General features: G+C 44.6%; 1 protein-coding gene across 1 annotated transcript in view; it reads left to right on the forward strand.

Moving 5' to 3' along the window:
* The window catches only part of nelfb (negative elongation factor complex member B), a 98228-nt gene extending 88038 nt beyond the window's left edge, over positions 1-10190 (forward strand). Inside the window, exon 10 of the mRNA XM_037679953.1 lies at positions 10030-10190. Coding sequence (XP_037535881.1) covers positions 10030-10174 — 145 coding nt within the window. The 3' untranslated portion in view covers positions 10175-10190. The remainder of the gene's footprint in view (positions 1-10029) is intronic.
* The last annotated feature ends 294 nt before the right edge of the window (positions 10191-10484 follow it).

The following is a 10484-nucleotide window of genomic DNA, read 5'->3' on the forward strand; positions in this document are numbered from 1 at the left end:
TAAAGGAGCCACAGTATCCAACACAGTCAGACAGGATGAATGGAGCCAAGAACTCAGATCCTCAGCATCAGTTGAGGCAGGTGGACAGAGCTGGCAGAAAACCTCAGTGAACTGGCCAGCAGTGGAGGGGTTAATAATCCGACAGCTCTGAGCAGGAGTGTGAGTTTTAACAGGAGCATATGTGAGAAAAGTCTGGAATGTTATAGTCATATGATCAGAGATTATAGAATCATGAATTTCCAGATTAGACACAGGTGATCCCAAAGAGAGCACAGGATCTAGAGTGTGACCTTTATCGTGTGTAGGTCCAGACACAGAATGCACCAGATTAAAAGAGTCAATGAGAATTAAAAATTCTTTTACCAGAGGTTTGTCTGGGCAACAAACATGGATGTTCAAATCACCCATAATAACAAGATGGTCATATCCAGTCACTATTTCAGAAAGAAAATCTGAAAAGTCACTAATAAAATCCTTATTATATTTGGGAGCACGGTAGATGACAGCACAGAATGTCGGGTCAGAGCGGCCCACTTCAAAGCAGGTCAGCTCAAAGCTGGTGAAGTGACGCTGTTTAAAACACTGTTTACAACTAAAAACATCTTGAAACACAGCTGCAGTTCCTCCTCCTCGGCCCGATGATCGTGGGGAGTTAAAATAAGAGCAGCCTGTTGGTAAAAGCTCCGACAGAGCAGCTGACTCAACTTCACTCAGCCAAGTCTCTGTAATACAGAGGAAGTCCAGGTTATGGGAGCTGAAGAAATCCCTCAGGACAAAAGTTTTATTGACCAACGATCTGGCGTTCACCAAGCCGATCCTGGCTGGAGCTGGAGCGGGGTTGTCGCGCTGAGGGAGGGTCCGACTCAGCTGTGTCAGGTTCAGTGGGTTCACTCCACACCTGCTGAGCCGGGGGGGGGGGCAGGGGCGCTGACGTCGGGGGACATCCTCACCAACAACACGAACCAGGCAAGCATCCACCGGCTCCAGAAAACGCCAAGGTAGAAACACGCCAGAAAACACTTCAGGAACTGGCCGGGAACCGTTGCGCCGTGACAAAAAGGCTTTCAGCCTCACCAGGCATCCACCGCGTTTGCCGCGGCGGCGATGACGTTTCCGCCGGTGGGGCAGCGCCGGAGCCCGGCACAGGTGAGCTGGAATACCCGACAGAAGTTGGGGTGGAATTTTATGTTCCCAGGTATTAAAAGCAGCCACACTGTGGATAAATGGCCTTAGATCTAATAACGTTTGGCGATCATACACCAATAGTGCCTTGACTTCACTTAAAAACAGCAGAATAACGAAAAGTACGGAGAGTGAGAGACGACCTGCCACGTACAACGGCGCCATCTTCACTGTTCCTCCCTCCGTGAGGGCAGACCTCCGACACTGGGGAAACACCCTGGTTCTGTCAGAGGGAGTCCCCGTCAGCAAACCCACGTCACACGTGTCAGTCTTCACAGACGCGTCGCTGTCAGGCTGGGGGGGACATGCCTATCTCAAGCATTAGGGGCGCTGTGGCCCCATCACACATCAGCCCACATAAATGTTTTGGAGTGTCGCACGGTGCTGAACGTGATTCAACATTTTGCGCCTGTGCTGCAGAATCAACACGTTTTGATTCACACATGTAGTGAACTAGGCCTCCGACCTCAACCTGTCTTTGAAGACCTTCAGGGGACAGGAACTGCTATTTCATTGATTTGAATCCAGAAATACAAATTATCTCATCAAGAGACTATTTAATTGTATCCTGAATTAATCAATTGAAAGAACACTCTTCTTTTTACATTATCATTACTATTTTAGAATATCTTGATAATCAAAAGTGTGTTTAGTTCATACCATTTCTAAATGTTGAAGTAAACCACTCATTTAAATCAACTGTGAAACAGTATTAATTATTTTTAAACCTCAGCAGATTTTTGATCATACAGTTTAAATGTCTATTTACGAAGTAAGTGTGCATTTTAACTTTCTGTCTGAATGAGGAGTAGTGATGTCGGTCGAAAGTCAGAGACAAACAGAGACGAGTTATTAGAACGAAGTGTCTTGTTTTTAAAACTAGCAGACAGTAAATAACTTCAACTGGCACCTGCTTTGTCTCACCTCTTCATAAACATTTCTCTGTCTGTACTAACTGTCCGTAAACATTCCTGCTGTCTCTTGACTCCTAGTGACCCTCTTGACATCACTAGAACCACCCCCCTGCTGGTTGTTTCAATCAATTCTTCCTGGGACTATTCAGTCTTCCTTGAGTCTTTGAAGTCTTTCAGTTCTTCCACTATGAAGTCTTCCTAGGAGTCTTCCAGTTCTGAGTGGAATTTCTGACTGGAGTCTTACTGAGAGTTCCTAAGGAACTTTCAGATTTAATCAATAGCTGATGGATTTGACCGTGAGACAAAGGTCCGTCCATCCCAGCGGAGTCACAGCGCCTTGCTGTTAACTCACCCAGGCGTAACGCCCTACAACTTCGAAGGAAGCTTGTTCTGTTGAACGGAGTACATCGTCACGACTTCGGACGATGACCAGCCACCCTGACCGGAGACGCTGAAAGGTAGCATGCAAAGGGCCCTCTGTACCGGAGCTGATCTATCCACTGCAAAGTTAAAAGAGACGTCACGAGTTGTCACGCACTAAGTGGACCGGGGGTTGAGCTGGTGTTGAAAGAAGAGTGCTAATTCTGGTCAACAAACATACATCTTCCTTCATCCATCTTCCTCTTTAAATCTTAAACTTCTCTACTCGTTCTCTTTAAACTGCTATACGCCAGTAAATCAAGTTAAGCGCCTTCAGAGGTGAATCGGCCTCAATCAGTAATGTTCTGTTGTATTGTTAGTAAAGCTTGCCAAGTTTATTAATCAGAAACAGATCAGCAAATCAATGTGTACATGTTTTGATGTTAAATTTTGATTCTGTTAAATAAATGACCGCATTTATTCTGATGGGTCAAAGATAAAATGGCGTCTTATGTCACTGATTAAACAATCCACTCACAGTTATCTCGGTCACATGGCATTAATTTAACTCGAAAAAGAAAAGAATCTGTTGTAATTAACAATTAATATTCTTTGTGCTTGAACTAGCTTTAAGAATAATTAATTAGTAGTGAAGTTAACGCCTTAGCTCACTACACACAGACAACAAGGTGACTGCTGCTTACATAAACCAGCAGGGGGGTGTGCGCCCAGCCCAGATGTTACACATTGCGCGAAAACTACTGTGTTCGGCACACCAAAATCTGCTGTCCATCAGAGCAGTTTACATACCTGGTGTTCTGAACTAAGGGGCAGATGTGATGTCCAGGGGCGGTCCACGTCACAGGGACTGGACTCTCCATCCAGATCTGATGGTTCTGACGTGGCAGAAATTTGGCAAAGCAGCTGTGGACCTATTTGCGACACGAGAAAACGCTCAGTGTCAACTATGGTTTTCTCTGAGCCCGTGAGACGAACCACCGCTGGGGGTGGATGCATTTGCCCACAGCCCATGGCCCAAAATGCTTCTGTACGCGTTTCCTCCACCTCCTCTGATTTTACGGTTCCTGAACCGAGTTCAGGAGGAGGGATTGACAGCTCTCCTGGTGGCCCCCTAGTGCGTGAACGCACCATGGTTCCCAGTCCTGCAACACCTGCTGTCGGGGTGCCCGTGGAAACTGCCGTGGAGGGAGGACACTCTCCTCCAGGCAGGAGGAGCGATCAGGAGTTACCCAGAAATAGGCCAGCACCTCTGGGCCTGGCCGTTGAGCGGATCCGCTTAGAGAGGATGGGTCTCCCACAGGATGTAGTGCGCACAATTCAGGTTTCACGTGCTGCATCTACCACAGCGCTGTACACATCAAAGTGGACAGCTTTTCAGCGCTGGTGTACAGAGAAGGGTGTAGAGGCCACCTCATGTCCACTAGGCAATGTGTTGTCTTTTCTGCAACAGCTGATGGACAGAAATTTGGCGTCTAGCATGATTAAAACGTACGCTGCAGCCATCTCTTCCTGCCACCAAGGGTTCGGAGACAGAACAGCTTTTAATCATCCACTGATGAAGCGTTTTCTAAAAAGGTGTACAGAGACGCAGGCCTGTTTCACTCACTTGCTCCACAGTGGGATTTAACGCTGGTCCTGCAGGTCCTGATCAAAGCTCCGTTTGAGCCTCTGGATCAGGTTCCACTTAAATTCATGTCTCTTAAAACAGCCCTACTGCTGGCTTTAACATCTGCTAAGAGGGTGAGTGATTTATCTGCCCTCTCTGTCGCTCCGTCATGTCTCAGAATTCAGGCTGACGGCAGCTCAGCTGATCTAAGACCAAATCCAGCTTTTATGCCTAAAAACATCACGAGCTCTTTTAAATCAAGAGTGATATCGTTGGAGGGGTTCCCCCCCCACAGATCAGAAGAAGTAGCGTCTTTCCATCTTCTCTGTCTGGTGCGGGCGTTGACGTGTTACATAGCGCGCATAGCTACAATGCGTCAAACTCAACATTTGTTTGTGCATTATAGAGATGCACCTGCAGGTCGCCCATTATCCACCCAGCGCTTGTCACACTGGCTGTGTGAGGCCATTTCTGAAGCCTACAGAGCATCAGATTTAGAGCCTCCTGTCAACCTCAGAGCACGCTCGGCCAGGGGTATCGCATCTTCGACTGCTTTGCATAATGGTATGACAATGCAGGATATTTGCACTGTGGCCACATGGTCAACACCCTGCTCATTCATTCGTTTCTATCTACGTGATGTGACGGCTCGTCCCATGACACATTCTGTTCTTAGTGTTTACAGAATGAATATTGTTGTTTCATGGAACCCCGTTTAAACTCACATCTGACTGCATGCATTACACTGTGAGATGTTGTTATCAGTCACAAGTTGTGATTGTTATTTTGGTTCTATTGTTACTAATCAGTTCATTTGATTAATAATCAGCTCTCCTGTTGTTATTAATCTGTTTATACTGTTCAGCCGTAAACCGGTTGGTTCATGGCTCTTTTCAGATTTTTTCCCTCCCCGTTGAAGTTTTCCGGGGCGTTCATGCATTCAGAATGCATAGTTACACAACATGCATCTGTGCATGGCACACATAATTACGCAATGCGTAATTACGCACATGGAGAGCTGAGTGACAAGACGTTTTTTGGGCAAGCTTCTGCTTCATACGGTGTTCGAATGGACCCAGTGAGGCGAGGACAACATCTGCTTTGCCCTTAACCCATCAGCGACAGCCTTAAAGGGCTACGCTTATACGAAATAGAACGTTGGTTACGTACTGTAACCCCAGATTCTATGAGTATAGGCGTAGCCCTTTAAGCGTCTGGCCACATTGGCTCCTAAATGGCTAAAGAAAAAGCTATTTGGGAGCCGATTACCTGTTCTTAACGTAATTTATACGGACCGGGTGGGGTCCACACAGCAGGTGGGCGTGGACTAAATTTTTCAGTGCAATGCTTCGCATATCGGGATAAAACCCATCAGCGACAGCCTTAAAGGGCTACGCCTATATTCATAGAATCTGGGGTTACAGTACTTAACCAACGTTTTGTGGTCAGAGAAAACTGCATCCCCAACTTCTAACTCAGAAACAGATAAACCATAGGTTAAAACTAAATCCATTGTGCGGCCATGCTGGTGAGTTGGTCCTGCAACGTTCTGTACAAAGAGGTGGGGGTCCAAGAGGGGGTCCAGAGTTACGATCATTATGATCAAACAAAGTGAGACTGGTGGCAGATAGTCGGAGATTTAGGAGTTGATGACGTTCATAAACCAGCAGTAATTGATGTTGTAGGTGAAAAATGACAAAAACAGAAAAAACACAATCACTGCAGACAGAGGTGGAGGGCAGGTCATGCACAGTGGCACCATCTTCCCGGAAGTGTAGGGGTTTCTTAAGGTCTTAGTTACTCTAATTCACAGACGAGGCCCCTCTGTTCCCATCAGGTGTGAAAACTGGCTGGGAATCAGTCTTAAAGTTGCATTATATGTTTTTGAAAGTGGAAATCTGAGGCCTCCTCTGTTAAGAGACAGAGACTGGTCCACCCTAAGGACAAAACACCCATACACAAACAGAGTAGTGTAGTGTATGTGGTCCAGTGCAGCGAGGACTGTCCAGACCTCTACATTGGAGAAACTAAACAGCCTCTTCAAAGACGCATGGCTCAACACAGGAGATCCAGCTCCTCAGGACAAGACTCAGCTGTTCACCTCCACCTCACAGAGAAGGGACACTCTTTGAGGACCAAAATGTGCACTTTTTGGACCGAGAACACAGATGGTTTGAGAGGGGGGTGAAGGAAGCAATTTATGTAAAAAGAGAAAAGCCGTCTCTTAACAGAGGAGGAGGCCTCAGATTTCCACTTTCAAAAACATATGAAGCAGTGGAAGTGGTCTCCAGCTACAAGTACTTGGGTGTACACATGAACAACAACCTCAGCTGGAGCAACAACACCACCAGCCTGATGAAGAAAGCTCATCAGAGACTCTACTTCCTCAGACGGCTGAGACGAGCTGGTCTGGGAAGCTCAGTCCTCACCTCCTTCTACAGGTGTGCAGTGGAGAGCATCCTGTGCTCGAGCATCAACGTGTGGCATGGAGGCTGCACAGCTGCAGAAAGAAAAGCTTTACAGAGAGTGGTGAAGGCTGCACAGAAGATGTTGGAATCAGCCTCCCCACCATCACAGACATCTACACCTCCAGATGCAGGAAGAGGGCCACCTGCATCATGAAGGACCCCACTCACCCAGCACACACACTTTTTGCCCCACTCCCCTCAGGAAGGAGGTTGAGGAGCATTAAGTGTAGAACCACTAGACTGAGGAACAGCTTCTACCCTGAAGCTGTTAGACTCATGAATCTCTAACTAGAATAATCACTGTGAAAAATCACATCATGTTGCTGCTGATCTGTTTCAATGTTGCTGCTGATTTGTTTCATGTTGCTGCTGATCTGTTTCATGTTGCTGCTGCTCTGTTTCATGTTGCTGCTAATTTGTTTCATGTTGCTGCTTATCTGTTTCAATGTTGCTGCTGATCTGTTTCAATGTTGCTGCTGATGTGTTTCAATGTAGCTGCTGATCTGTTTCAATGTTGCTGCTGATTTGTTTCAATGTAGCTGCTGATCTGTTTCATTGTTGCTGCTGATTTTTTTCAATGTTGCTGCTGATTTGTTTCAATGTTGCTGCTCATCTGTTTCAATGTTGCTGCTCATCTGTTTCATGTCATTGTGTTCATGCGTGCTCATCGGCTCACACACACTCATGTTTGTGCTGCTGTTCAACGTATTGTTTTTATGTTATGAGTGCTTAGTGTATATTTAGTTGATGTTTTTCTTAGTTCATATCTTAGATGTTATTACTGTTTTTTTTATATATATTTTATTGTTGGATGTAACTGGGACCCTGTGGACATAATTTCGCTCCACCACATGTACCACATGAGGTGCGAATGACAATAAAGAAACTCTGACTCTATAAAACCACACCACTTTATTTATAAAGCACTTAAAACAGCTACAAGACCAACCAAAGTGCTGTACAGACAGAACAACAGTTAACACACAAAGCAAAATACAAAATGAGGTAAATCAGAATATAGACATAAAAACGATGCAGATAATGACGACAAACCATTGTGGAGTAGGGGTTGAACGAGTATATAATTTTTAAACTCGACATTAACATAATAAAACCTGAGTAGAACTCGAGTATTTGATGACGTCATAGATCTCAAGATACAAAAATAAATAAATAAAACCGCAAAAAACTGTAATTATTTACAAAAAAAAGACCAACAAAACATTGGGAGCGTATATTATGCTTTTACCATTTATCATAATGTAAATAAATCACAGGAAAAACTAAACTATTAGTTATTATTAAACTGCAAACATGAAGAAACATGCAGCACGTCAAAAACGAAACTTAAACCGAAACTGGTTCTGGTTCGGTGGATTGGACCCGGTGTTACACCATACTCTGTGACCTGCAACAGTGCAACACCGCCCCCTACGGTCATACGGTGGTCACATAATATGACGTCACTACGGCTACCCGACTTTACATTTTTAACCTCGATAGATGTTCTAGCAATCGATGTGTAGATTACTCGAGTACTCTGTTAATGCCCTAGTGTGGAGCGTACAACTATAATGCAACTTTAAGACTGATTCCCAGCCAGTTCTCACACCTGATGGGAACAGAGGGGCCTCGTCTGTGAATTAGAGGAACAAAGACTTTAAGAAGGCCCTACTTTCAAAGTGTTGAGGTGTGATTAGTCAATCTACATGTGTGTGTGTCTTATCTCACTCAGCCTTATAACCTGTATCTCTCACTCTCTGCTGTTTGAACTGAGAAAGCTCCTCGGATGAGGAGCGTGTGACACGTCTTCTGTTACAAATAAAGTCCAGTTGTTTTTGTATTGAAAGCTTTTTGAGTTCATCGTGTCCTGGATGACTGAGAATCTTCACCAGCATCTTACTAACATCTCCTAATTTAGGGCATACATATGAAAGATGGCGTCAACAAAAAATAATTATATCAACAAGCAACAACAGCAGCTAGCCCAGCAGAGAAACCAAATACAGCAAAAAGTCATTCCTTAAATGTTCTGGCCTGGACAAGACTTTAAAAGGCCGGTTTCCAGTGCTTGGCCATGCGCCTCTTTGTGCCTGTTGGCATCAGAAGCTTGTGTAGTGTGGGGGACACACTGGTGGGGGTGGGGGGTCCTCCCCCAGAAAATTTAGAATAAAATAGATGCCATTTCCTGCATTCTGGTGTATTTAAACAGGTTGTTAAACACCTACTTTATCATCAGATGTAAACACTTGATTCAACAACTATTTTAGACACTTCTAACAAAACTAAATCAGGTCCTCTGGACGGATAAAAAATAAAATAATTGTTGAAATTATTGAGCATGCATCAGGATATTTTAGAGACGCCTCATTCAACTAGTCCATTTATTCATCTTCCTGTTTTTAAACTCACTCCTATGACTCAGATAACGAAATTAATGACACAATTTATCACAAACAATGACTTTAGGGGCGCACTTGACTTTTATTTATTTTAGATTTACAGGTAGTTTTATTGGTAACACAACTTGTCATTGTGATAAGCAATGATGACATGAACTGCATGTTTAAAATAAGAACATTAATGAATAAGCCACTGAGCAGTGAAATAAGCAGCAGCAGTGAATGTAGGCCTTTTCACAGTTTTCTGATTAGTTCTGATTCGACCTGCTCATAACAGAGTGACCTGGCATCGTGCAGCTTCACAACACTAAATGACTCTGTGACAAACAAACAAACAAACAAACAAACACTTGTGAGTCAGTTTGGTCAACCTGCTTGTAATTATGAAAGCTGAATAATTTACAGGTTCCTTCCTGCCACAGTTTCTACACCTCATAACTTTTATTGCCCTTCACAGTCCACTTGGAATGACGTCCATCTCCTCATCCCGTTGTTCTTCTTTCCGTTATTCCTCTCCCATCACCACTTTTACTTTGTAGAACACTTGTGTTACTTGGCTTCTTTCGCCCTAGCACCATCTTTCTCCTTCAAGGAGTTCTGTAGAACATCATCAGCTGGACTTTTCTAATCTTAAGGCTAAATCTAGCTGCACACAACACAGACAAGATGCAACACGTTCCGTTTCTCTCACATCCTAACCCCCCACCGGTCAACAACTGATGTCACTAGCATAGCAGTAAGCTAACGTGCAACACGGAGGTGTCTCCCCAAGAGTGGAGCACCTACTACGCCAAGTGACCGAGGAGGAACGCTGTTTTTTAAAGGGAAATGTTGCCATCCACCATGACTCCCCGCCCCCACCCCCCCCCCAGTAAAACCTCTTCAGATCTACACGATTCACGTAAATGATGTATTTTAGTTTGAAATCGGCGAATTTCACCGAAAAGCCACTAGTTTGCAGATATGTTGTTATACTCTTCTACATGGTGGGAGGTTGTTTTTTTCTGATTCTGTAACATTTTAAAATCTTTCACATGTTCACGTCATTGTTCCTTCTTCCTCTTGGCTCCTCTAAGGTACCTGCAGGACAACAGAGTGGCCTGTGAAATGGGGCTGTATTACGTCCTGCACATAGCCAAACTGAGGAACAAGAACGCCTTGCAGAGGTTACTTCCTGCTCTTGGTAAGTGTCATACCTGCGCTGCGATATGCACAATGTGAGAGCGGCCGCTGTGGAAGGAGACGTGAGGAGGCCTGCTGGTTCACAGAATCATCTTATGACTACAGTGAACCTGAATTAAATCAGAAGGCATGCTTTTTAGGATGACAAAGAGTATATTTAGCATTTAACAGCAGTTTTATGACTTGTCCGTCAGGGGATGGTGTGATGCTCCAGGTGTTTTTTACATCTGGATCAGAGGTGCCTGGCAGGTTGGGATTCTGTGAGGCTGGTATTTGTAGAGACAGCTTCCTGGTTTCAGTCCAAGTCCAGTTCAAAGGTTAATTTTTAATGTCTAAAAACGTATGTGGC

This window comes from Nematolebias whitei, chromosome 8 (assembly GCF_014905685.2).
Source record: "Nematolebias whitei isolate Nwh7 chromosome 8, NemWhi1, whole genome shotgun sequence".
Taxonomy (NCBI): Eukaryota; Metazoa; Chordata; class Actinopteri; order Cyprinodontiformes; family Rivulidae; genus Nematolebias; species Nematolebias whitei.